This window comes from Neltuma alba, unplaced genomic scaffold (genome assembly GCF_004799145.2).
Source record: "Neltuma alba isolate B1F8T4 unplaced genomic scaffold, ASM479914v2 tig00013413_pilon, whole genome shotgun sequence".
In the NCBI taxonomy this organism is placed as follows: domain Eukaryota; kingdom Viridiplantae; phylum Streptophyta; class Magnoliopsida; order Fabales; family Fabaceae; genus Neltuma; species Neltuma alba.
This window is the reverse complement of record NW_021637667.1, coordinates 17928-45024: the sequence shown is the minus strand read 5'-3', so window position 1 is coordinate 45024 and position 27097 is coordinate 17928. Positions and strand designations below refer to the sequence as shown.

General features: G+C 39.1%; 7 protein-coding genes and 2 non-coding genes across 10 annotated transcripts; 4 read left to right on the top strand and 5 right to left on the bottom strand.

The window, feature by feature from the left end:
• Positions 1 to 328: 328 nt before the first annotated feature.
• Positions 329 to 1521, top strand: LOC114737175 (epoxide hydrolase A-like). Its single transcript, XM_028925086.1, has 3 exons — positions 329 to 802; positions 886 to 1130; positions 1223 to 1521. Exons 1-3 carry the CDS (start codon positions 329 to 331, stop codon positions 1476 to 1478), a joined length of 975 nt encoding a protein of 324 aa, XP_028780919.1. The 3' UTR covers positions 1479 to 1521.
• A 1988-nt stretch (positions 1522 to 3509) lies between these two features.
• Positions 3510 to 5055, top strand: LOC114737176 (epoxide hydrolase A-like). The gene is made up of 3 exons (XM_028925087.1): positions 3510 to 4127; positions 4212 to 4456; positions 4540 to 5055. Exons 1-3 carry the CDS (start codon positions 3654 to 3656, stop codon positions 4790 to 4792), a joined length of 972 nt encoding a protein of 323 aa, XP_028780920.1. The 5' UTR covers positions 3510 to 3653; the 3' UTR covers positions 4793 to 5055.
• A 1851-nt stretch (positions 5056 to 6906) lies between these two features.
• LOC114737177 (epoxide hydrolase A-like) lies at positions 6907 to 9893 on the top strand. 2 transcript variants are annotated; one of them, XM_028925088.1, is made up of 5 exons: positions 6920 to 7001; positions 7611 to 7744; positions 7930 to 8414; positions 9061 to 9299; positions 9408 to 9893. In XM_028925088.1, exons 3-5 carry the CDS (start codon positions 7950 to 7952, stop codon positions 9652 to 9654), a joined length of 951 nt encoding a protein of 316 aa, XP_028780921.1. In that variant the 5' UTR covers positions 6920 to 7001; positions 7611 to 7744; positions 7930 to 7949; the 3' UTR covers positions 9655 to 9893. The 2 variants fall into 2 exon arrangements, with proteins under 2 accessions (XP_028780922.1, XP_028780921.1); XM_028925089.1 differs by lacking the exon at positions 7611 to 7744 and having other exon boundaries at positions 6907 to 7001.
• Positions 9894 to 12249: 2356 nt separating this feature from the next.
• On the bottom strand, positions 12250 to 14695 carry LOC114737182 (60S ribosomal protein L18-3). The gene is made up of 5 exons (XM_028925095.1): positions 14622 to 14695; positions 14431 to 14520; positions 13427 to 13555; positions 13153 to 13335; positions 12250 to 12615 (listed from the first exon to the last, which is right to left on the bottom strand). Exons 1-5 carry the CDS (start codon positions 14622 to 14624, stop codon positions 12457 to 12459), a joined length of 564 nt encoding a protein of 187 aa, XP_028780928.1. The 5' UTR covers positions 14625 to 14695; the 3' UTR covers positions 12250 to 12456.
• Positions 13743 to 13820, bottom strand: LOC114737185 (small nucleolar RNA snoR53Y). The gene has a single exon (XR_003739400.1). It is a non-coding gene; the product is annotated as a small nucleolar RNA snoR53Y (small nucleolar RNA).
• On the bottom strand, positions 14213 to 14309 carry LOC114737184 (small nucleolar RNA snoR69Y). Its single transcript, XR_003739399.1, has one exon. It is a non-coding gene; the product is annotated as a small nucleolar RNA snoR69Y (small nucleolar RNA).
• A 1552-nt stretch (positions 14696 to 16247) lies between the features above and the next one.
• Positions 16248 to 19816, bottom strand: LOC114737183 (malignant T-cell-amplified sequence 1 homolog). The gene is made up of 8 exons (XM_028925096.1): positions 19639 to 19816; positions 18983 to 19064; positions 18787 to 18854; positions 18581 to 18678; positions 17637 to 17773; positions 17464 to 17531; positions 16795 to 16858; positions 16248 to 16614 (listed from the first exon to the last, which is right to left on the bottom strand). The coding sequence occupies exons 1-8, from the start codon at positions 19647 to 19649 to the stop codon at positions 16597 to 16599; spliced, it is 546 nt and encodes a 181-aa protein (XP_028780929.1). The 5' UTR covers positions 19650 to 19816; the 3' UTR covers positions 16248 to 16596.
• A 908-nt stretch (positions 19817 to 20724) lies between these two features.
• LOC114737181 (serine/threonine-protein phosphatase PP1) lies at positions 20725 to 22602 on the top strand. The gene is made up of 4 exons (XM_028925094.1): positions 20725 to 20993; positions 21429 to 21988; positions 22062 to 22250; positions 22324 to 22602. Exons 1-4 carry the CDS (start codon positions 20795 to 20797, stop codon positions 22345 to 22347), a joined length of 972 nt encoding a protein of 323 aa, XP_028780927.1. The 5' UTR covers positions 20725 to 20794; the 3' UTR covers positions 22348 to 22602.
• Positions 22603 to 23707: 1105 nt separating this feature from the next.
• LOC114737178 (uncharacterized) lies at positions 23708 to 26559 on the bottom strand. Its single transcript, XM_028925090.1, has 4 exons — positions 26331 to 26559; positions 25014 to 25363; positions 24303 to 24637; positions 23708 to 23962 (listed from the first exon to the last, which is right to left on the bottom strand). The coding sequence occupies exons 1-4, from the start codon at positions 26389 to 26391 to the stop codon at positions 23827 to 23829; spliced, it is 882 nt and encodes a 293-aa protein (XP_028780923.1). The 5' UTR covers positions 26392 to 26559; the 3' UTR covers positions 23708 to 23826.
• Positions 26560 to 27097: the final 538 nt, after the last annotated feature.

The following is a 27097-nucleotide window of genomic DNA, read 5'->3' as shown; positions in this document are numbered from 1 at the left end:
TTGCAATTTTGATTTTTAGTTAATTTAGGACCTAGTTAATTTTTTTGGCTCCAATAAGAGAACGACTTTGATTTACATCACTTGCTGCATTTTAAATTTAATTTAATTTGACTCAAGGCGACATTGAGGATCACCCATCCAAAAATATGTTCAACAAAATAAGATCACTTGGGTCATTTTTTCGTTTTTGGCGGTGATCAACTCATCACGTGATGCGTTATTGTCCCAAATTTAAAAAAAAAAGGGAAAAAAGAAAAGAAAAAGGGGAGGGTGGTCGTGCTTCCATATATCGGTCGCCTGTACCACACAAGTAAATCAAATCATCAGGATGGAAGCATTTGTGGAAAGAACTGTGGAAGTGAACGGCATAAAGATGCACATGGTTGAGAAAGGACAAGGCCCCGTCGTGCTTCTTCTGCACGGTTTCCCTGAGCTGTGGTACACATGGCGGCACCAGATCCCGTATCTCAGCAACCGCGGCTACCGTGCGGTGGCTCCGGATCTCCGCGGCTACGGCGACACCGATGTCCCATTGGGCATCAACAGCTACACATGCTTCCAACTCGTCGGTGACATCGTCGCCCTCATCCACTGTCTGGGCGTCGACAAAGTCTTCCTCGTCGGTCACGACTGGGGAGCCGTTCTTGGCTGGTACCTCTGCCTCTTTCGGCCTGAAATAGTTAAAGCTTTTGTATGCCTCAGTGTCCCCTTCGGACTCGCTAATAAGAGAGACCCCACAGTCCGAACCGTAGATAAATTTCGCGACTTATTCGGCGAAGACTACTACATCTGTAGATTCCAGGTCTGAATTTGCTTCTGCGTATTAACAAATCGTTGCCGCCTTTCGTTTTAATGCAGACTACTGTGATTCTGTGGTGTTGACAGGAACCGGGGGAGATGGAGAAAGAAATGGCTCAAGTCGGAACTCCATATGTGCTGAAGAATATCCTTACCACTCGAGAGCCGGGTCCTATAATCTTTCCGAAAGGAGAGTATGGCACCGGTTTCAATCCCCATATGCCAAAGGACCTGCCCTCCTGGCTCACTCAACATGATCTCAACGTGTATATTGCCAAATTCGAACAGACCGGCTTCACCGGTGGCTTGAACTACTACAGAGCTCTCAACCCGTAATGTTTTGTTTGGCGATCGATCTAGTCAAAATTAGTGATGGCTTCATTATGGTTTGTTTAACGGAGTTGTCGATGGGGTGAATTTGCAGGAACTGGGAGCTGACGGCACCGTGGACCGGAGCAAAAATCAGCAAAGATGTTCGAGTGAGGTTCATAACGGGCGAGTTAGACATGGTTTACACCACGCCTGGGATCAAAGACTACGTTCATGGTGGTTCATTCGAGAGAGATGTGCCTGGTTTGGAGGATATATTCGTGCAAAAGGGAGTGGCTCACTATAACAATCAGGAAGCAGCAGACGACACCAGCTTTCGCATTTACGAATTCTTCTCCAAGTTCGGATAGATGCGTCTGATCTCGCCCTGCTCCTGTGCTTGCATTTGCAACATCCATTACTATGTGTGGTACTATGAATTGCGTGTTGCTCTTTGATTTCGTCTTTATACTCATAATTATCCCGTTCAGGCTTGCCGGTATAGTCCGTTGTGTTAAAATGAAGTGAACTTTTTTTTTTTGGCCAAAAAAGTAAACTTAATTGAGAGAGCAATATTAAATTGATACTCCTCCGGTTCCTAATTATAAGACCCAATTGACTTATTTGAGGAGATTAAGGAAGTAAGTTAAGTTGGTTATTTATAATAAATAAGTGTTGTTATTCCTAAAATATCCTTGCTAATTAAGTATATTGGCTAAAACTATCATTATTAGAAGGATTATTTTGGAAAAAATGCATAAATATAAGAGAGAAAATGGATTGGTTTTATAATTAGGACCAAATAAAAGTCAATTGGGTCTATATAAAGGACCGGAGGAGTATATAATAATTAATTTGTTGCGTGTGAAAATTGAGTTTCAGTCATTAATAAATAAAGAAAGGCTCGATTTATGTGCTTGAAAATTGAAATAATACAGACTATGAGGACCGTTTTAGTGGGACGAAGAGGTAGGAAAGCCCGAAGCCAGGCCGTCAGTGCAACAGGCTTACCCTTGGTTAGGACCCCGAATTGTTGCTATAATACATTTCATTAGTTAGTCATCGTTCAAATATTGCGGCCACTGAATGGGCCTACATTGAAACAGGCCTAAATTCGGCAGAGGATCTGTCCATTTAGTTACCGAAACATGATCAAAAGACAATTCTTTTTTTGTGGGGGGATGCCAAATATAGTAATATACAGTTATTCTGTCAGTATAGCCCGTCTTTACGAGCAAGTTATTTTCTAAAACATTATTATTTTATTAAACATATATCAGGCATATAAGTTTTAGTCATGAATAAGATAAAAAGAAGACGTGATTTGTGTGCTTGAAATAAGACGAATGATTTCAGTGGCATAAAAAGGCTGTAAAGCATTGATGAAAGCCGAAAGCTGGCGTAGCAAAATTTTTATTCATATTATTGTTAGGTGCGAATAAAATTTTAAAATTGCCCGATCTGCAAGGATAATCACGGACCCCTTCATATGCGTCGATAATTTTTTCCCTTGTTGGCGATCAACTTATCATGTCGGGCATTATTGTCCAAAAAGACAATCAACACTTTTTTTTTTTGCCATCATTAACATTTTGTCCATATAATAATTTAATGAAAATTAATTATTGGTGGCGGCCTCAAGATTTGTGTGTTCTCACTTCTCAGCAACATCTACCAAATTTCCACGTTGTGCTGCTGCTGCGCTCGTGAAATAAAAGATTCTATATTTATCACACATACATGTCAAATTGTCAACATTAAGATAATTTTTTTAATGGGATACACTGTACAAAGGGGTTATCACTTTACGTTTTTAGAAAATTATTATTGTTCAAAAAATTTCACCCTTCAAGAATTAAAAAAATTTATAAAAATTATTATTGTTTGAAAAATGTTTACGTGAATGTATAATGAATAAGTTCACTTCAGAAAATATGATTATTTTGGAAGCAATAGAGTACTGTTTTGGACCGTTAACAGGTAACTGGGCATTGCATGCGGATGCCAATGAACGGTTTTTTTTAAAAAAAAAAAATTAAAAACGTCAAAACCGACGAGCTTTACTGTCCGTTTTATCCAAAAATTGCTTATTTCCGCTAAACAGAGGAATCATAATCCATAGATTATTGAATTGAATTTGATAGTTCAGATTTAATAATTTTTAAAATACAAATGGATTTACAGAATTGAAATTTAATTTAATTAGTTAAAAATTGGGGGGGTGGGGAGAACTCAGTTTTGTCCCGAAATTTTTTTTTTTTGGTTGCCTTTCAAGTCATTGCAACTTTGCTCGTGCGGCCATGTTGAATCGCCACGCTAGCCGCCAGAAACACCTTCACAGTTCATGTCATCATCGCCTTGCATTATTTATATTTTAAATGAGCGCAAAATTGGAGCGGCCAAATGCCCAAATTAGAAACATTTTCCCAGTCACGTTTGCGACGAAGAGCGGAGATGTTGCGGTAGTATAAAGCATAAACCTCTAATCGGTGCCTCCATATCCCCCACTTCTGACTGCAGAACCAAATCAGCTCATCAAGATCAAGATGGAAGGTATGGTGCATAGAACGGTGGAGGTGAACGGCATCAATATGCACGTGGCTGAGAAAGGAGAAGGCCCGGTGGTGCTCTTCCTCCACGGCTTCCCTGAGCTCTGGTACTCCTGGCGCCACCAGATCCTGTCTCTCAGCTCCCGAGGCTTCCGTGCGGTGGCTCCCGATCTCCGTGGCTACGGCGACACCGATGCCCCATCGTCCATCACCAGCTACACATGCTTCCACCTTGTCGGTGACATCGTCGCCCTCATCGACTCTCTGGGTGTGGATCAAGTCTTCCTCGTTGCTCATGATTGGGGAGCCATCGTCGGTTGGTATCTCTGCCTCTTCCGCCCTGAAATAGTCAAAGCCTATGTGTGCCTCAGCGTCCCCTTCCGACCTTTTCTGGGCAGAAACCCCAAAATCAGAACCGTAGACGCCTTTCATGCCTTATTCGGGGATGATTACTACATCTGTAGATTTCAGGTTCCCGTCGCATGGTCAACAGTTGGCTGTTGCTTCTTCGTTGTTTTTATTGTGATGCAGATTGTGATTCTGTGATGTTGACAGGAACCGAGGAAGATGGAAGAAGAGCTGGCTCGAGCTGGGACTTCATATGTGATGAAAAATATCCTCACCACCCGGCAAACGGGTCCCCCGATCTTGCCGAAAGGAGAGTATGGGACTGGCTTCAATCCCAACACTCCGGAGGACTTGCCCTCCTGGCTCACTCAAGAAGATCTTGCTTATTATGTTGCCAAATTCAACAAAACGGGTTTTACTGGTGGCTTAAACTACTACAGAAATCTCAACTTGTATGTTGCTTTTAACATTAGTGCATAGCTTCAGGAGTGTGTCAAAATTATTAATGGTTTGCATTGTTCGGGTGAAATTGCAGAGACTGGGAGCTGACCTCGCCGTGGAATGGAGTAGGAATCAGCGATAAAGTTCCGGTAAGATTCATAACGGGCGATTTAGACCTGGTGTACACTTCGGCTGGGATGAAAGAGTATATTCATGGTGGTGGATTCAAGAAAGACGTGCCCAGTTTGGAGAAGGTATTTGTGCAGGAGGGAGTGGCTCACTTTAACAATCAAGAAGCGGCAGAAGACACCAGCAATCTCATTTACGACTTCCTCTCCAAGTTCTGATGCATTTCGTCTGCTAATCCGCCCGCCGTCTCTCCGTGCCTCATCCGATAATAATTTATTTGATCGCCTGTATTTTGCATTTGCATCATGTTTATTGTAATAAGCTGTTGCTCTTTGAACATCTTTCTTTCTACTCGTGGTTTTGCTTTGTTTCCCCACAACACGCTGCCTGTCCATGGAGCCTTGCATTCTGATGCAGTGTATATCTCCCCGCCAAAGATTATGGGGTGTTTGGCCTAAAAGCCTCTTTGGCAAACCAGTTTCTTCAAACTAATGCTTCGCTAGAAAAACCTGTTTTTTTTTTTTTTAATTGAGAGCTGAAACGCTTCATCACAACCATGTATACCCCAGCCTTCGACGTCACAACCATTGATCATCGCAATTAAAACTCATGTAAGCCGTTTATTGTGACGGAGAAATCACCGAGGGAGGTTGAGGGAGGAGTAGTGCCGCCGGGAAAGAGCACCGAGGCTACAAAACAAGGCCGTTTTGAATGAGATCTGAAGAAAGCTGGACCCTCCTCGATTATAATTAGCAGACGAGAACAAAACAGAATTTTGTCGGATATCCTGACCATCAGCCAACATGCTTATTGTAAGAATATATCCCTTGCTAATAATTCGCTATACTCGCCACACGACATCGCACGCCGGCAGGGATGAAATATTCTCATTAAAACTGTTCATACTCTTCCAAGGTAACCCACCCCCTTCAATTCGCCTTGCTATGATCATGAATTGAGTAACGTGTGAGAATTTTCCAAACCGCATAATAATGTCACCTTCATTTGTTGCTTTATTAATTTTTTTAAAAGTAAAAAAATGCATTTTTACTTAATTTGAAGCATTATGATGATTAAATCTCTGGGTCCACTAAATTAAAAAAAAAAAAAGCCGTTTGTTTGGGTTTGGTGTCAATATTATTTAATATAAATTGATAATTTGGATTTGGTATATGGGGGCTCCATCCAGGGGAGTGTGCTAACTAAAATGGGCTAGCCCGGCCCTTACGGGCCTGACTCTATAGAATTGGGTGCCCTATAATCCTTCTTATTAAAATGTGGGCATTTTCTCAAACTCGACCCTAATCTGCGGAGTTTAAAGATCAAAGCCCAAGATTTTGAATAGCTTTTTTTCAAAAAAAGTCACGTGCACCTGGTATACACTTACAACAAGAGTATTTTTGTTCCTTTGGTTCTATTATTGTTTAGGATATTCTCATTGAACGTGGACCTAGTTTGGAAAAAGAAACAAGCATCATCTATAGCATTCTGAATAAGGTTGCAAGTTTTGGCCAAAAAAAAAAACAAGAAGAACGAGGTTGCAAGATTGTGCGGCTCTGCCTTTACTTTGCCCGCGCATGACGCCTTGGCATAGAATCGAGGCCTCGTTTAAAATGCAGTATTAAAAACGAGGTGTAAGAATTTTGATTTAAATTAAAGAAAACATATTAATTTAAATCTTATATTAAGAATAGTATATGGTATTTATCCGGTCCTGAATATAATATAAATAATCCTAAATATAAGAGTTTTTTTGTAGTGCAATCAGAAGAATACATAGACAAAAATGTTTTATTTGTGTGCAAGCTAACAATCACAAATTTTTTTGATATTTGTATGTTAATGACTTGTTTTCATCTACTTTTCTTAATTATTTATAAATATTTTTGCATAGATAAAATTTTTCTTACATACTTTCTCGTTTCATTAATCATGATTAAAAAGTTATCTTCTGATATGGTTTCAACTTGTAAATCTTAATTTTTTTCAGCATCTAATCTAACTTTTTTTTTAATCACCTCACCTCTATTAATATCTAATTTTTTAAAATTTAAGAACCAAAAAAATCACCTGATCAGTTGTTGTAAATCAGCATTCAGAAATCAATTAGAGACATTTTTTTGTCAAGTCACTACTTTTTAAATGGTAACTAAAGAGACAAGTTCTTCAATTGACTTCGGAGTCCTAGAATGAACGGCCTAGATTTGTCTTGCTTGCGGACTCAGTTAGATCCAAGAATGCACGACCGTGCACGTGGAATCGCCAGAGCATCGCCTTAAGGCTCAGTTAAATCGCTCTCTCCCCCGCGCCTGCCTCACACTAAATGCGAACCCTCTTTTCGCCACTTGCTCGTAGGGACACTGAAGCAGCCAAGCTTGTAGGTCGCAGATCTCACCTTCGCCTACGCTTCTGTCAGTTTCTGCTCAGGTACGACTCCTTTTGTTCCCACCTACCTCTCTTACAGATAATATTTTAGTTGATTTTATGGCTCATTTTTCATCTGATTCCTCTGCTGTCCAAACCCATAAAATGATAGGGTATGTAATGCTTCATGTTCATGTGCCGTTGTTTCTGATATGACTTCTTGGTTTTCTCTAATGTCTTTATCGATTTTTCCGAAAGATTTGTTTTGCACCTCTGCAACGGGCATTCAAAGCAAAGCTGCATCTCACCAAGTAGCAGGAGTTCGTGCTGTTGAGCAGGAGGAATTGAATGGCCTTAGATTGTTGAACGCTGAAAGTGTTTATATCTCCATCAAATTGTCATTGAATAATTCTCTTACAAATAGGAATAGTGTTGGAAATACGCAGCTGCTAACGTCCAAATTTTTCCACCTAGTATTTGAATTTATGTTAAATTCAATTTCCATAATTTGAAGTTGTTCCGCATTTTTGCAGAGTCACAATCTTTTATTGATAATGTCTTCCCTTCTCCCTCCCTTCCATCTGAAATTTCAGTTTGTTGTTAATTTCTTTGTAATTTTCGTCGCCACCCGTGTTTTTATAGCTAACGATGAACTGTATATATAGGGACTAGGTCGTGTGCGGAAGGATCTAAATGACTACCTGATGAGAACCTATTGATGTTTAATTGATCTCAAAAGTTTGGCCTACGTTAACAGAGAAGAATCGTGAGAGACAGATACCAAAGAGAGTTGTATTGACTACTAGTTTTTTATCTGTAAGTTATATTGCAGTATAATAATATAAATCTATGTTATTTATAATCATCCCTCACTACTTCCTTATTATATCTGGTTTTTTTTCCCCAATCTCGAGAAAGAGAGCTGTTATAAGGTTTCCCTAGCCTTTTGCCCCTTGCACGTTCAGCTCAAATCCCTCACATTTCATTGCAGAAACAAGTCAGATCATCAAAATGGAAGGAATTGTGCACAGAACAGTGGAAGTGAATGGCATCAAAATGCATGTTGCAGAGAAAGGAGAAGGCCCGGTGGTGTTGTTCCTCCATGGCTTTCCTGAACTGTGGTACTCCTGGCGCCACCAGATTCTGGCTCTCAGCTCACTTGGCTACCGAGCCGTTGCTCCAGATCTCCGCGGCTACGGCGACACCGAAGCCCCGGCTTCCATCAACAGCTACACCTGCCTTCATATCGTGGGTGACATCATCGCCCTCATCGACTCTCTGTGTGTGGATCAAGTGTTCCTCGTGGCTCACGACTGGGGAGCCATCATAGGGTGGTACCTGTGCATGTTTCGTCCTGATAGAGTCAAGGCCTATGTCTGCCTCAGTGTGCCACTCATGCCCAGAAACCCCCGAGTCAGGCCGCTTGATGGCTTTCGAGCCGTCTATGGGGAGGATTACTATATCTGCAGATTCCAGGTACTTCTATCTATTCTTCATCAGATCTAAAAATGATTCGCGTTACCTGCTACAGGATCAAAAAATCTGTATATCCAACTAGATCATTGTTTTGGTTTTCTTGTTCATAGTACTTCTTCGACCTGTTCCCCCATCCTTTCCTTTTCGGGAAGTACTATCAAACTAACTGACCTCCTCAAGATGTCCCCTGTTCATATCTCCTTTGCAAAACTGACACGAAACGAGTGACCTGGGCTTTTAATTTGGGAAGCAAGACATCAACGGAGGAAAAGCAAATAAAAACGTCTTATCCTAAAGTAAATAAGAGTGCTATAGTTTCCAAACTCGACTATCATGTGACGCCTATATCAAGAGAGGAATTGTATCACTGTCCAAATGAAAGATTTCAATCACATCACAATAATAAAGATAAAAGGAAATGTTGATGGCTCTGATTTGGGAACTGTGGTTACACTTCTTTACTGTCAGTAACCTAACTTTTTTATTTTGGTTATCTTAATCCGTCAATTTGCATAGATTGCTTAGATTTTCACTCATGTTTCAATCATATGATAATTTATTTGATAAAAGATAAGATCATGAGTCCTTGGTATTGAAATGGTAGATTGTAGATGACATGTACTATGCGGTGGTTTAATTGTGACAGGAGCCAGGGAAGGCAGAAGCTGAGATGGCCAGAATTGGTTGCCAACAAGTACTGAAGCATGTCCTCACAACACGAAATACTGGTCCCCCAATCATTTCAAAAGAAGGGTTTGGGCATAATGCAAATACCACTCAGGCCTTGCCCTCCTGGCTTTCGGAAGAAGACCTGCGTTTTTATGCCTCTAAGTTTGACAAATCTGGTTTCACTGGAGGGTTGAACTACTACAGAAATCTCGATCTGTATGTCACCTACAGAAACACTTTCGTCGAGGAAGTAAATTTTGGGAACGTCATTTTCTGATCATTGTTAGCAATATTTTGAGAGGTTGTTGCATGACTGTGCTGCAGAAACTGGGAACTCACAGCAGCATGGACTGGGGTGCAAGTGAAAGTTCCAGTTAAGTTCATAACAGGTGACTTAGACGTGGTATACACTTCGCCAGGAATACGTGAGTACATACAGAGTGGTCGTTTCAAGAAAGACGTGCCGAATTTGGAGGAAGTGGTAGTTCAGGAAGGAGTAGGTCACTTCAACAATCAAGAAGCAGCAGGGGACATTAGCACCCACATTTACGACTTCATCAAGAAGTTCTGATCCAGTCCACATGGTCTCTCTTTGTTTTACCTGAACAATTTGACTTCCATATATGTCGAGTTGTTATTTGCAGACGCCTTTCTTTGTTCTTCATTTGTAGCAAAATCGTGCCATTATGGGAACATTATCAGTTCACTTGTCCCTGCTGTGTTTCCCTTAACTGAGTAGGGGCGCAAACAAATCGTTTCAGGATTATAAAGATTGGAGAGCCATGAGAAGATTGGCTATATGCACAAAAAGGGGCTTCTGGGAAGAGATTGGCCGGTGAAACTGACTCATGACTGCGAAGGAAGTAAAGAGGCATCCTGGCTAGCCTCAACGGCTCATTGGTTTGGCGGTCCTCACAAATCCTCTGATAAAGTAACTATGCAGCAACCTGCAGCAACTAATAAAAGTCGTCTAACCACTTAACTAATTGAATCTAATAAATCCATAAATCCTACGCTTTTGCTTGATTATGTTATTGGGGCATCTTACTTTGGCTATGATAGAAACTTGATAAAAAAAAAAGGATAAGAAATGGGATAGGAGGGAACGAAGGAGAAAGGTTGTGGAAATCTTCTAGAATCATTATATAATCCCAGAAGTAGGAGAATCTCCAAAGTTTTCTAGTATGAATATTAGTTTGAATCCCAAAGGATTGGTCTGTTAGGAGGAAAAGTCTATACCGTACTTGTGTGTTCCCTAATGTGGGGCTTAATATTTTCCTTTAGTAGGGATGGACGATGGTAATATAAGTCAACCTGTGGGTTACATATTAGCCCGTGACAGGTTAGGGTTAGGTAGTACGGGCTAAAAAAACTGCTTGTAATGGCGGGTTGGCTTAACCTGTTATGATAGATTGATGAGTTGGCTCGCCAACTTGTCAACTTTTTTTTATTTTTTTATTTTTTTAAAATTTTTTTCTTATACAATATAAAAAAATATAATGAAATTTTTATCTTTTCTTTAAATACTTGAGTAAAAACATCAAATAAATAAATGATATAGGTATATTTTTTAATTTTTTAGATAAAATATATAATATAATAATATACACAATGATTAATAAAAAAAATTTTAAAAAAAGCAAGTTGGTGGCTTACCCGCGACAAGTTGTGGGTTAGGTAGTACGGATTGAAAAACATTGTTTATTGATTGGTTGATTTTTAGTTAATCCTAACCTGTCATTTTTGTAGGTTGGAGGATTGAACTTGTGGGTTCAACTCATATTACCAGTTTTATCTTTTAGAATGAGAAACTCTTATTTTATATTTTTTTTCCGGGGTAAATATTGGGCATCCACGCCTTTTCGGCTTTTCCTAAACTAAACTTGAAAGGATGTTGCTTCGTATCAAGTTAGGTGGTTGTTATGCTTATCAAGTCTCCATGGGAAAGTTACAGAAGTGGATGAGGCATGGCAAGTAAAAATCCTACTCTAAGAACTGCATGTCTACTTCGACGAATGAACACGTTTCTTTAGACATTTTTTCTGCCATAACTCGTGCATTCATCGTATCTTTTGAGCTCAAAATCGCACTTGAAAAGGCCTTAAAATGATGTCAATTCAACTACAAGGTCTCACAAGAAACTAGGTTGGTTTGGTTAGATGTTAAGACTACACTCAGATTCACCCTACACACGCTAACATTCCTGATTAATTTTTTGAAATTTATTTTACTCAATATATCATAAAGTTATTCTAGCTTGGGTATAATATTACATTTATAACCTTTGATGATTATGTAGAAAAATATATACTTATTTTATCAAAATAGAGAATATCAATGCATCATATTGAACTAAAATTTTTCGAGACAGATAATTATTTATCATGTGTTTACTTGTTTTTCCTTTACCCTTTTAACACAATGATTTGTTCTAGGACCCGAACAATAGAAATACTATGATAAAAAAATATATCCATAACATAATATCACCTTCGCATAAAAAGGCCAAGGAAAAAAAATTCTATTGATCTCGCTAACCTAACTTCCTCGTAGTTTTTTTCCGGATGTTAAACAGGCAAAATTGTCAGATTAGTATCTAAAATGCACCTAAATTAATCAGGGTTTGGAGATGTAAACACCGTGTTGAATTTAATGGTCACAAGTCCAGCACAGAATTTATGATAGCCTACACCTATAGGTTCGTTCCACACTTTTTTTTTTTTTGGTGAAATATTTTTAAGAAAAGAGTTGGACTCGCCCACGATCTAAGGACAAGACACCTAACTTACTGGGGCCTGTCCCTACAGGCATGAGAGCATGACAAGCAAGCTTTTTTTTCTAGCCCAATAAGTAGAAATCTCCCAACTTCACTATGCTGTGGTGATGCCCCCTAGCACTGCGACTGGAACCACAACAAAATGACACTCCCTAAGATCGAACTTACTCTTTTTGGTGAGAGTCCGACCCTTAAAGGGAGGAGATCCTAGAAAGTACCACTTTGTTGTGAATCTAATGACAATGCTAGGAGAGGTATCACCATAACGTAGTAAAATTGGGAGATTCCTATATATTAGGCCAAAAAAAAGGGGGAACAGGAAATATTGCACTCCCCACGTTCGTTCCACTTTTATCATCAAGCAAATCCAGAATTGAGCTCATCACCAAGGCATCTAAAAAAAATTCCATAGAAACACTGGAAATAAAATTTTAAAATACGCTCACTGAACAAGAAATCTAGGAGACCAAAGCATAAAAAGTTCATACGTCATCCATAACTAAATAAAGTCAAATTTGTCATCAGCTCGTATGATATTGCAAAAATGTGAACTTTGGGAGTCACGGATCACCTTATCCAAAATAAACTAAGATAAACTCAAACCCTAAAACCTTTGCTGTTCCTCCTTCCTCTGGCCCTCTCGAACTTCCTTCCCTTTGATCGCACATAAGGCTTGGTGTGGCTATGTGGCACACCAGGAGCAGGACCAAAATGCTTCACAGCTTCACGAGCATTCTTTGGACCCCTAAGAAGGACCTGCATCCCAGACTTAACGATAAGTTTACCGTCCAAAAGCATACAAACATCAAAATTTCCAAACTTGTTCAATCAACTAACGATACAGTTACACGAACATCTAGAGAGCTGGTGTAATGGGGGATGGGGTGCATAGCATCTAAAAAAAGAGGGTTCGATATTCTGAAATAAGTGAGTAAATTAAAATTAAAATACAAATAAACACAAGATTTTGTGCAAATAGAATCACTACTATCCCCTTGGTCAAGAAATTTGTAGTTGTTAAGAGAGAGTTATTGAGATATCCACTAAATCAGCACTTCCAACAAAATCTAGGCAGTTTTGTATATAACACAAAGGACTCAACGAACCAAACAAATTGAATGCTACTGGATTCCCATGTGACAGCCTACAGAGATCTAACAAATTCTACGCATAGAAAAGAAAAATAAGCAAACACATGTTCATTATTACAGATGAAAACAGTACTAATGACATGCTTAACACAAAAAATTAGAGAAAGCAAACAAATCAGAAAATAGCGAAATTGCCACATACCGTGTTCTGTCCCAGCGGGGCCCTGAGAGCAAGCTGATCAAACGTCAAGCACTCACCACCAGCCTTTTCTATCCTGGCTCGTGCTGTTTCTGTGAACCTGAGTGCTGTAACTTTCAATGCGGGTACTTCATAAACCCTGATATCATCAGTCACAGTACCCACAATCACAGCAACCTTATCTTCCTACACAAAGAAATTTCAACACAACACAAATTAATTAAAACTACTGCAATTTAGTTAAATTATTAAAGTTAATGAGACATAGATATCTGACCTTTCCCTTCATAAATTTTATCAACCTTGAAAGAGAAAGTGGTGGCTTGTTAACCTTGCTCATGAACAAGCGCTTAAGTATCACAGCATTGAAATTGCTACCAGTTCTCCGGACCAGGAAGCGATAAAGCTGATCAAGTAACATTAATCAGAGTAATTCAATTTAGATAATAAATAAAAAACACGTAAACTTGCATTAAAACACATGTATTCATGAAACACGGAAAATGACAGGCCTCAAACCATTAAGTAATAACTATGAACAACTAGAACCCAACTACATATTTACGGTAGAAACAAAGCTAAGAAAGAGTAATGGTTCCCTCAGTATAAACTAAAAGCATAAATCATCTGATATCAGCATTAGCATGGTTTAAAAAGGCATCACCGGGAACCTTTCATCTTTGACAAGTGTAAAATTGCGATCAGAAAAAGAATTGGAAATGTTAAAAAAAGAAAAGAAAACCATAGAGATGATCAGATAAAATTATAAAATGGTCAGTAATTAATATCAACGATATGGTCCCCGTATTGGTTTATAAAAAGATGTATGAAAATTGCCACAAAAAAAAGGCGCACGAAAATGAACGCGTGAATTTCAGTTCTTGAGGCAACGGTCCATATACCAGTGGAAAACTGAAAATTATTCAATGCCCAAAAATCTTCTAGTATATTGTAAACCAAATGAAAACCTGGCCAGGTTGCAATCAGCTTCTAATTTTAGAGAAAAATAATCAGTTACTTCTATGCCATCAAGTGATAAAAATGAAATAAAATGCGAGAGTTATTCCAGGCTCAGACAAATGTGGATAAATCTATTCCCAGACCTTCGCATGACGAAGGCCTCATAATGAGCTGGGATCACATTTATCATCATCGTAAAAAAATAAACCCATCAGAGCATCACCTTAAACTCGTACAACTACCCACTTAGTCGACAGTAACAAATTTATCAAGAAGACGTTGTAAAATTTCACTGGAAAAGAGTAGGGATCGAACAGAGACCTTAACCAGGAGCTTGAGGTAGATATCATTGGACTTAGGAGCAGTTCTCTTGGTTTTCTTGCTCTTACCACCAGCCTTAAGATCGATACCCTGTATAACAAATGAGAAAGAAAGGAAAACATCGGAGATGAGGGGAAGAAGCCAAAGAAAGAAGAAGGCACAAAGAAACACGAACGAGCGAGAGAATGAACCATTGCGGCTTAGGTGATGACAAGCTCCCTTTCTGCTCAGCTCGAACGACGCAACGACTGCTGAAATATAAATCGGGAGGGGGAACGCTGAAGTAGGGTTTTGTTGTGGCGCGTCGCTCGGCTTCGCTTGTCTTGCGCAGATCTGGGCCGGCCCATCTCTTTCACAAAGTCGGCCCAGTTATAATAAGCCCATACCTATATGGCTGGACGCAACAAAGTAAGCGGTGTCGCTATGTAGTGGGGCGACGTGAAAAATAGTAGGGATGCGTTTGATTATTTTCATTAAAAATAGCGGTGTCGTTATGAAAATGAAGAAATTTCCATGAAATGGCCAAATTGTCCCTCTTCAGAAACCCTTGTCTCCATCCATCAAGAAGGACAGACACAAGGCGTGCTCCGACCTGAGATAGAGGAACACAGCATTATTTTTCTTTTTTCAGTGATCTTGTGGTGGCCATCGATGCTCTGTCTAAGAAAGCAAGGAATGATGTGAGGTACTCCTCCGGTCCTTACTATAAGATTCAATTCTTGAGTTGATTTTGGTCCTAAATATAATATCAATTTCTCATATTTATTAAGTTTCTCTAAATTACCCCTATAGATACTCCCTTAACCATAATCAAATAAAAGAGAGAGAGAGGGTATTAAAAAAAGATGATTATGGTGTTTTAGGAAAAATGTGTCACTTTTCTTATAATTAACTAACTTACCTAACTTCCTTAATCTAATCAAATTAGTTAAATAGGTCTTATATTAAGGACTGGAGTAGTATTACTAAGCCACTTGCATAGTTGTAAAGAAAGTGCGAGCTTCAACTTCCTACCCCCCGGTGGGGGGGGGGGGAATAACATTCAACGAATTGAGTAAGATGAATTTTAATTTATTATGTAAAGGGGCTCAGTAGTTTTTATTTTATTTTATTTTATTTAATAAAGTTGACTTTTATTTAAAAAAAGATGAATTTTATTATTTTTCAAAAATTTTAAAATTTTCATTTTTATATTTATTCCCAACCAAGCAACTGGTATATGTTTTCCAACTGATATATACAATTTAATTTTTCAAGTATTCAAATATTCCTTAGAAATGGAAAATTTAGGTCAATCATACTTTGTTTACATTTGTTTCCCCAGAAAGTTAGACTCATTGTTTTTAAAAAAACAAATACCAACTTTTACGTTAAAAACATAAATTATCACCGCTTTTGATTTAGGGGGCTTAATTATGAGACGTGTTTTGGGAGTAAAACAACAAAACACGTGAAGAATTTACTAGGGAATTATTTTTGGGGCCCCACAGAAAGTGAGGCTTCCACTTTCCAAAAATTTATACTCCCAGTTCAAGCCAAGAAGTAAATCACCCACCAATAAATTTTCCCTTCTTCCTGTTGCTTCCCCACTCCAAGCAAAGCGACCCTCATAAGAAGTCAGGCTTGCTATCTGCGGGGCCACTTGCCCCTGGCGGCAAGTTCCGCAGATGCATGCATCAAAATGGCGCATCTCAGAAGCTTGACGCATATAACATGCGTAATTGATTTGACCGTAAGCCCCATTACCGAACACCCCCCCCCGGGGCCCAAAAAAAAAAAAATCGCCACCCCCACATTTAAAATGAAAAAAAAGGAAGGGGAAAAAAGATTCAGATGGCTTCAATTTAACCAAGTACGAAGTTGTAAAATTTAATAGGAAACCACCATAGCTTCGTATTTGTCAGGGCACATAAGAAACATCAAGCAAAGCTACACGGACCAGCACAAGTATCTGACAAGAGATCCGTGCAAAGAACTCCCTGTTGTGTTTTGTTTTTTTAAAAATACTTTTTACATGTATAAGAAAATGAATCATCAGATGTGCGCGTGATTCGGAGCCCAGGATCAATCTCCAAACACATGAAAGCAGCCTTGTTTAAACATGGAGCACTAAATCACACTGTTACACAGTTGGCATTGCAACAGCCATTAAAAGTTTAAACACCTTCAATCAAGCCGCTCCATCTACAACGTAGTTTAGAGAGAGATATTATCAGGCACAACAAGAACAGGTGGAGGATGCATAAGAAACCCAGATTTACAAGTTCAGACCAAAATAAATGTTAAAAAGTATTTATTGATTCATCAAAGAATCTAAATATAACATTAAAATAATTAAAATTAAAGTATGTAATCAGATTATACCTTCCAAAGACCATCATTGAGATAATGCAGGTTGTCGACCCCAATTCCCTTGTTAATTGATTTTCTGAAAATTAATTAAACTTCTTCAGCACGAGAATCAGGAAGAAAAACGAAACTACAAACAAGACACATCTTCTCTTTATTTCTGCATTTGCATCTTGAATGTTTTATTCTAGATGCACAACCAAATGCTAGAGCGTGGACCTTAATACATCCAAAATTGACAGTAAAGATCACATTCCTTATTTCCCTTTTTATGTTTTTGGCCTGAGGAAAAATCACATTCCACTTCAAGCTTTTAGCTTCATGCCATGATCAAATCCACCCCGGCGCCACTTAGGCACTCACAAATTACAAGAGAGTTGTGTAACATTCTAACAGTCATCGTAATCATAATCTTGAAAGTTATAAAATAACTAACCAGGCTACAAAGACTGGTGCAATGTTTTCTAACTATATAATAATCCAACAAAGTACTAAATTTTGGTTGAAAAACGACAAAGAAATATGTAAATTCTTCTCTTAATAATCACCAATGTCAACATCAGGGGAAAAGCCAACCAAAAAAAACATTTGTAGTAGATTGTAGTTGTGAAGAAGAAACACTGCTTATTTATATCATCCAACATTTTTGTGAGCAAGAAAGTAAAGTAGGATAACGTTTCTTACATGTCTTTTGCAGACATTTTTGTAAAGCCAATAGCAAGAGCGTGCTGCTTTCCTTCAGCCATGATTGCCTAAGATCAGACAAGCAAGTAATGTGCTAAAAGTCAACAAATAGCCAATAGAAAATGTTCATACATAACAATATAAAACAAACTAGAGTGTCATTGAGACAGTACCACAGGGGTTTCCGCTTCCACCTCCTCATCCAGAAGACCCCCAGGAGATGTGAGCCCAGGACACATTATATTGGCACCCGCCAAGACAAATTTTATTGCACCTCGGTCAACTTGTAATTTCTTCATTATATTAGGATCTGCAAATCAATAAAAAATAATAATGACACATACATCCATGGACCGTGAGCATATATAGTCTCCCTCATCACTCTATAAATGCTTTTGATTGAAGCATTAAAAGTCAAATGGTTTCTGAAAATTTACTAATGATGACCTGCATTTGAATTCGGGGATAGATAACCTATACGAAGAAAAGTAAGGAAACCATGATTTTGTCCCACTCCTCAGACCCTCATGTTAACCCACCCCCCCCCCCAAAAAAAATAAATAAATAAAGACCCTCTGACCTGAGGAATAATCACAGGACTAAAGAGCACACAAAATCCAAATAGTAGGAAATACTGGAAAGGAGAACAAAGGAATCTAAGAAGCAAACATCTGAATCTGATTGACCATGGGACCATGCGATCTTACCAGTGTTCACTTCGCAGATGCAAACACTACTATCCTACCACACAATAAGACTCAAAAGTCTTAACAAGGGTTGACCTGGAAAACTCACACATCCTACAAGAACAGAAGGCCCTAAGTCACCACATGTCAATCTGCCTCCTGAACTTCCAACCTAGACCATTCACACATAAGTCATGGTGATCATCAGTCAGAAGCTGCTTCGTTTCCAAGCCTTTGGTGTGCAATTGTATAGTCGGAGAAACCAACCTATTGCTATTTTTATATAAGCTTGGCCAGTATACCAGTTTCCGAAAGAGATATGCATTCTACAATGGTTCAAACACGTCTCTAATAAGATGTACCACGTACCAAAAGTAATAGCATTTTACAAGCTAAAAATGTTTTTGAAAAAAAAAAAGTTGAGACATTACACTGATGGAGAAGTCGTAACGTGGGCATGTATGGTCCATCACGGATGCTGAAAAACAAAGGCACATTGTTCACTAGAACAAGATTCAGATGGTTCTGACTGCAAAAAAAGGCCCAAAAAAAAAAACAATTAGTTAACCATGAAAGCAGCGATGAGTGGAAAAGTATACCGAAGAAAACACAGAAAGAAAGTAACATTATCACAAACCATTTAGCAACTATAAGAGGGGACTTCTTTGGAAGGATGTCATCTAATACCGGCTCAAGTCCTGGGTACTGCAGAGGAGCGATGAACTGATGATTAGATTATATGCCCCAAAAAAAAAAAAAAACCGTGATAAAGCAGATGTGGAAGAATTTCTGCAGCCAGGGTTAAAAATGAGCGCAGCCAACAGTAACAGCACCTCTTCTGCAATACTTTGTCGTATTTTTCTTTGAACAGATGCCTTCACTTGGTTTTGTGCAGACACATCTTCTGAGGAGAACCTGAATAGTTATATATCTAAATATTTAGATTCAGAGTAGCAGTTCATGGAAGAATTATTCACAATAAACAGAAGACTATACCCATCAACTAGAGCATCAGGGTGGAAAAATTTTTTTTGGGGGGGGGGGGGGGACAGAGCACCGTGGATTGGGACATAGCATATCCATTAGGTTTGGGGGTGAGAACAGGATATCAGTCTCTTCAGAAACCTTCGAAGTTGGTGGGATCTCATGGACTATGTTAATATCCACAGTTTCGTAACTCAAGTCCTCCGGCAAACTAACTACCTGCCCGATAAATTCCTCGATTCGCATACCACATAATACTCCCAGAAACGGAATTGTTAACTGGCGCTCACTAGTCACCGTCCAGTTGTGTTAAAACAAAACGCGTTGCTACACTCCCCTCGCAACAACTAAATAGACTTGAAAACAAAACAAAACAAAAAATACATAGCGATTGAGACTGAGTGCCTGAAGGTGTCACTAAAGCAACAACTGAGGGGAAAAACTAACAAAGAAAAACAAGCTAGACTTTGTGCAGATGCGCAGAGAGGGGAGGAAGAGAGCATACTTTTTGAACATCTTGAACAGGAAGCAGGGACGGGGTTCTCAGAAGTTATTCCAAATGAAATAAGAAACGTCCAATATGAATCGCGGGGGTCTAAGAACGAATGATCTAATTTGTGCGAGCTTGAGGGAAGATGAAGACGGTGGCGACTGAACAGAGATGCATCTGCTACTCTCGCCACCGGCGCCCCAAAGGCCGCGTTGTAATTAAGCCTCATCTTCGCCGGCTTATTGGGCCTCCCAAAACAATTTGATCTTCGAGTATGTTGGTCCGCTTTATTAGGGTTGGTATATATGAAAGGCCCCATTTTTGTATGAGGGCCCATCAGATGACTGGGCTTGGTGCCAATATTTGTCCTTCAATTAATTAATAATTAACGAATTGATTGATTAATTCTGCTGCGAAGGAATTTTAGTGCTGGGTTAGGAAAGGAGAAAAGGTATATTTATTTTAAGAAAGGACGCTACCCCTGTGTTAGGTAGTGGTCCAGGAAGGGTTTAGTTGAGGTTTCTTATTGTTATCAAAGAAGAAAAGAAAAGGTACATTTAATAAGCTATACAAGTTCCGATTTTCTATATTAAATAAAGAATTATGAACAAATGAAGGGGAAAATGTATTTGAATTTTGAATCCATGTAGCCTACAAAATGGAGGAGGATGCGGGGTGGGGCCGGCCGCCGATGGGTGGTTTGATTCATAAGGGTGAATTGGAAAACATACAAAATTTTTTTTTTCAAAAAAAGAAAGGAACAGAATAACGACAAGAAGTAAACATTTTATCATGGTACTCAGATTGCCAAAAAATAGGGCACCAATCACCGCCTTCCACGGAGTAAACATTTGAAAAACATTCCAAGAGTGACGTGCACCCAAGGTTGGCTTGATATTTACATCTCTAGCCACCCCCAATTCCGTTTACCCTCCCATTCCTTTCGGTTCCTATTCCTATAATATTTGTCACCTTCTTTGCCTCTTTGGGTCTGCCGGTTGACCCTCTATTTTCTTTTATTTTATTTTTTTTTGGGTGAAATACCCTCTATTTTCTTTATTTATCTTGTTTCTTTCCCATCTTGCGGCGCCAATTTGTTTGACCTTTACAGCGTCTCTGGAATTGCGCTATTCATCTTGGTGCCTCTCAAGGTGGGAGATTGAAGAACAAGATGACGACGACCTTGACAATGGAGGGCATGATGGACAGGGCCGTCCTGGATGATATCATTCGCAGGCTCCTCGAAGGCAAAGAAGGCAAACAAGTGCAGCTCTCTGAGTCGGAGATCCGTCAACTCTCCGTCAACGCTCGCCAAATCTTCCTCTCTCAGCCCATTCTCCTCGAGCTTCATGCTCCTATCCACATCGGCGGTCCGCTTCTCATTCTCTCGCTAACATTGTAATTAAAAGGCTGCCTAATTTTTATCTTGGAGATTGCCTGCTGCATGGTGTGAAGGTTCCATTAAACAGTATTGGCTGCCTCTTAAATGTGTTATCACCTTTGTTTTATCAGTCATATTTTAAAACTTGGTGTATTTCTGCGCTTTCAATGTCTGGGAGAAAGTGCTGGTCAAAAAAAAAATATCTGGGAAAAAGGAATTACAGACGTTATCGCACAATTATATGAATCATTTGGTCAGATTTGATCTTAAATCATTTCACTGCATTGCAAATAGCGTGGCTTACGGAAGATCTTATTATACATATTGATGCATAGATTATTCGAGTGCTGAAAATTCTGCAGCTGTTGCTTCGCAATGCTTTTCTCCATATTCCATTGTTTCTAACATTATAATTTTCTTGCAGGTGATATACATGGGCAGTACCGAGACTTATTAAGGCTTTTTGAATACGGTGGCTACCCTCCTGCTGCAAACTACTTGTTCCTAGGGGATTACGTAGATAGAGGAAAGCAAAGCTTGGAGACAATATGTTTGCTTTTGGCCTACAAAATAAGATATCCTGACAAAATTTACCTGTTGAGAGGAAACCACGAGGATGCGAAGATAAATCGGATATATGGGTTTTATGATGAATGTAAACGGAGGTTTAATGTTAGGCTGTGGAAGATATTTACTGAGTGCTTCAACTGTTTGCCAGTAGCTGCACTAATTGATGACAAAATACTCTGCATGCACGGCGGCCTCTCTCCAGAATTGAAAAATTTGGATCAGATAAGGCAAATTCCGAGGCCTACTGATGTTCCCGATAATGGTCTCCTCTGTGATCTGCTTTGGTCTGATCCTGATTCTAACATCGAGGGCTGGGCAGAGAGTGACAGAGGCATCTCAAGTAATTTTGGTGCTGATGCAGTCACGCGGTTTTTGGATGACAATGACCTCGATCTCATTTGCCGAGGTCATCAGGTGAACCCCTCTTTTCTTACGACCTCACTTAACACGGTACAAATGTCGAGTCTATATTTACTTCTCGTTATAGGTGGTGGAGGACGGGTATATGTTTTTTGCTAAGCGAAGGTTGGTCACAATATTTTCTGCTCCAAACTATGGTGGTGAGTTCGACAACGTGGGCGCATTATTGAGCATTGATGAATCTCTCGTATGTTCCTTCAAGATCATTAGACCGATTGACAGAGGAACTGGTTCGTCAAAGGTGAATCTCAAGAAGGTATGTATGTATGATGAATATGCTGTTGTAGTTCTTGTGTGGGACGGGACATCTCACGCATCCTTTTTGGCAGCCTTCTAAAGCTGGAAAGTCCTAGTCATGTGGCAGGCTCAGAACTTTCGTAGAATCGAACATCTCTTAAGTGGTCACTTTGATTTTGGCAAGAGATAGCCTTCCCCAGCTTTGCGAGTCGAAGGACGGCAATGATCCAATGGCCTCCAAAACTATGTTGTAAACTAAAACCTTCTCTGGCATTCTTCGTGCGATTATACACCATTTGGTCACTTGTTTGGCAGTTTTAGACGTATTTTGTGCGAGCAAACAGAGTTCCATATTAGATATGAAGGGTGTTTGGAAAACCCAAAACCATAGTTTCAGAAGCACTTTTCCGCAAAACGAGGTAATCTCCTCCACATATTTACTTCGTAATCCATAAAAGCACTTCTGAAACCATAGTTTGGTTTCTATCCAAACACCCCTATGATGTATTTTCACAACGCTCATTGTGTTCCCGTTTCCTTGGCAACTGATAACCGAGAAAATCTCGGTTCCTAGAACATATTTCCAACTCCAACAAAAATATAAAATTTAGCTTTGTAATGTAATATGTATTACAAATTACAAATTAGATCGAGCGGAAGTTGCACTAAATTAACATTATCAAATATTTATTGAAGTGATCTGAATAATACTAATCTTTTTGCTCTTTTTCATTCCTTTTCTATCCTGGTCAATTCAAATCTGGGGGTGCTGCGTCTGCATTTCTCACCGTCTGTTATTAGAGTTTATCCCATTTAAACTACAAAAGTATAAACTCCTTGACTAACCAATGCATAGAAGATTAGTCACCCCTAACATATATTTATTTTGCCTTTTCTAATTCAAGTATTCAACGAAGAAAAGAGGGGCAGAAATTCAACTCCACATACTTCCCTGAGCAAAGGTGGATAAATTAGGCTTGGTTCCAATTTATAGATTAGAACCAAGACGGTCCATTTTTTTATTTTTTATTTTTTTCACTTCATTTTAATTCTGTATTAAATAAAAATATATCACAATTGAATATGAGCTGTAAAACTTTAGAAGGTAAGAATAAACATCCCATACAAAGATGAGCATGACCCTCCAAAATTTTTCATATTGGGTATGAAGTGAGTTATTTTGGCCTATCATCATTCATTCAACGATAAGAAATTTGTACCCCAAAACCATGAGGAATTAAACACCATAGTAGAAGTGCTGGTCAAAAACACCATAGTAGAAGAATTTGACCAAGCAAGGAGGAGGGTTGAAACGTGATCCACCGCGCGGTTGCAGGAGTCTTGCAACTGTCCCAACCAGATTGAGGAAAAGAGAAACATGATAAAAGTGTCATCTAATCACCTTTTTCCTCACGTTAATGTTTCAAAAATATGATCTTCTATAAAGAAGGTTAGCCATAAAACAAACAGGGAGAATAAACAACGAGATAAAATATAATGCATGTATTTTCTCTGGATTATTGAAAAAAAGAAGAAGTCAAGATTCGCCTACAAAATAGCACAATAATTATGATATAAAACATACAAGTAAACATTCATCTTACAAATCTCTTCCTATTTTCTTGAGCACTAGAACTAGAAGGTCGTTGCTCCATCATCCTGCCCTCCAGTTTTCTTGCAGTTCGTCTTATAGCCGCTAGCTTTTGGCGTTGGTTATGACTCTGCCTTTTGCTGCATGATCAGCGTATGGTTGAGTAGAAAATCGATACCAACAATAGAAGTAGTCTTAATGAACGGACAACACAGACAAAAACATGGAATGAAAATATTAAAATCCAAATTCTGTCATGTAAACACAACTTGACATATCACGCCAAGGGCCGGAGAGAGGAGTACGGACTTCTTTAACAAGATGTTATGAGTAAAGAGAAATAACCAGAAAGATAAAATGGGCTTGAAAAAGTACAATCAATTACGAAAGTGTCAGACCCCTAAAAGTATATCAGTATAATGAATTATACTTTTTTATTTGTTTGTATGTTAAGTCATAGGAAGCAAACAGTATTCTGACCTTACAAACACCAATCCTGCCGTTAGAACCATCCCTCCGATAGCCCAAGAAATTCTTTCGCTGAAAGGCATTTGCCTCACCCATTGAGGGAAATCTTCGAACACCCTCAATCTGTCACCTCTATGGGTCCCCCTAAACTGTGGAGCCTTCCATGAATCAGCGACTGAGTCCAAACTGGTTATATCACCATAACAAGATGTTTCACGGGTGCTAACATACGCATTATCAAACGGTTTCACTCGAAAACCTGCAGCAAGACAAAGATCTGTACCATTGGAGACCCATTCAGCAGCCCTACCACATACAAAGTCATTTACTCCACAAGGTGCTACAATCTGGGAGGTAAAATCAATCCAAAAAATGGATTTTGTCAAGCTTATATAAGGAGATATTTGAAATTTCAGATTCTGGTATTAGAACAATAAATAAACACGCACACTGACCCATCAAGTTGCTAGATGAAGGTGATTTAAACTAAACAACATGCCATTATAAATTATTAACCATAGTCTATAAATTAATCCTATCTCATGAAGCATAACCTCCTTTTAAAATACAACACCCTACAGCTGGATTAAATGACTGTGATAAAGATTAAAGTCAACTTAATATATGGATAAACCCAGATCACCTCCTCTTTTGCTAGCATCTAAAGAATGCAAATTCCTGAGAAAATTAACCAGAAGGACGGAAAGAGAGTTGCCCACATACCTGTGTTTTCACATCCATCGAGAAGTAAGCATTTGAGCATGCCTCATAAATTCTGTCACAGAATGATGCACATATAAGGGGAGGTCCAGGTTGAACACCAACACGAGGATCACATATGGAACACTCCAATAATTCCCACAAGCCCAAGCACTCCTGGTTGGCTTCCCCAGTAGATGCAAGCTTCCTTACAGCCAAAAGAGCGGGATAAGTCTGGGCTATGTCACAGCAAGTTCTTTTGCGAAAGACCCTGCAAAGGGTCAAATCTTTGGGTCCTTTTTTGGGAGGCTTCCCCTCTGATGTGAAGGGTGGAAAACGACCACCTTGAGAAACACATACTCCATTTGGTTTAGCTGCATTTAAAGAATAAAAGGGTTGTAAAACCACTTTTCATATACAAATGCTGTTCCATTAGGAACTTCTCAAAGAATTACAAAGAAGTTATTCAGGACCCAGAATATCATTTCATAAATTTTACAACCACCACACTATAATCTATATGCATGCTCTAGCCAAAAGCAGTTTGTCCTTGAAGCTAAAAGAATGTGAAAAGTCAAGCTGAGCAGCAGAGAGTCACAGACAAAGGTAACCAGCATTTATCCATGGCTAACTTCATGTGGGATGGAACAAAAGGAGAGGGCTTTCTCATTATATCAGACAAGATTATGGCAACCAGCATTTAGAATATTTACAAGCGATCTCCATGTTTTATCAATTCCAATAAGAAAGCCTTTTCCTCAGTCTGCGCAAAGACGAGTAGTTAATGGAGGAGGAGTCGTAGGACACTTAATCTTTCACCACAGATAGACCGTCTAGTGGCTGCAATATTCTAACCATCTACATGGGCAAGGATAATAGCTTTGACGTTTCAACGGTATCAAAGAAAAACTTGATTTCTGAATTAGATACGGCTGCAAAGAATTTCTTCAGACGCAAACGCTTTGTTCAATGGTAGATCATATTTCGGTATTTTGCAATATAAAAGAATCGCAACTAAACCTTGTAAGGCAGCTCGTGTGATGCTGAGGCGAGTCTGCCTTTCTAATTGACCAATAGCGCTCTAAAAATATCTACATAAATCAGGCTCAATAACATAAAAGGAAATTCTTATGGAAGAAGTGGGAGATAAAACTGAGAATCAAATTTAAAGACTTGCCCCGATCCTCAACCACTCAACTACTGGGACAACAAATTTCATATTTCAAATATCATTCTCAGTCTCGGTGTTTACGACCCCATACGAGAAACAGTAGAATACACCATTGATTGAGAAATTTGCAGATCTGCGGAAGATAGAAGTCTTCAGATGAAGAATCTCACCGAAGGAGTAAAGAAGGAGATGATGAAAAAAGAGCAGGAAAATCAGAAACCCGTAATTCATACTGTTCGCTGTGTCCAGGGGTTTCGGGTGTGACTGCAACCATGCTGGGAAATTATGGGAGAGCCTCCATTTAACGGGCTGAACACGGGGAGGACTAAAACCAGACTACACAGACCGCAGATCCAGTTGGAGACATGGGTTGGCCCGGTTTTTTTGTTTTTTTTTGGAGGATGACGTTTAAGAACTATCGTTATTATCTATCTAATGACAAACAAAAATCATGCTACCAAAAAAAGGGCAAAAAAAAACCATAAATTTTCAAAATGTCAATAAAATATAAAAGTTACGTTCATCTACAAAACAGAAGTCTGTGCTCCTATTCAAGGTCTTCCGCAATTCATATCCTTTAAGCCTAGCAAGAGAATCGCACGCCTTTCACTGCTCATTGAGGTTTTGAGAACGGACAAATCGGAGACAGTCTTTTGTTCTACTCTCTCCGGTCCTCAACGGAGAGTAACTTCTAAACCATGACGGGGAGTAATGTCCCCTGCGCAATCAGGACGAGGGCCAATAAATAATAAGAGGGAGGCTTCGGAGGGGGCGATTCCGAGGGGGGCGGTCGAGAGTGTGAGAGTTGAATGTAATCATGATCATAACACTCTTTGCACGTTCACTCTATTTTTTTTTTTCCCCTGAAGACGAGTAGGTTTTATGAGCTTAATTTTAACACAATTCAACTGATTTAATATCCGCAAGCCAAACTTTC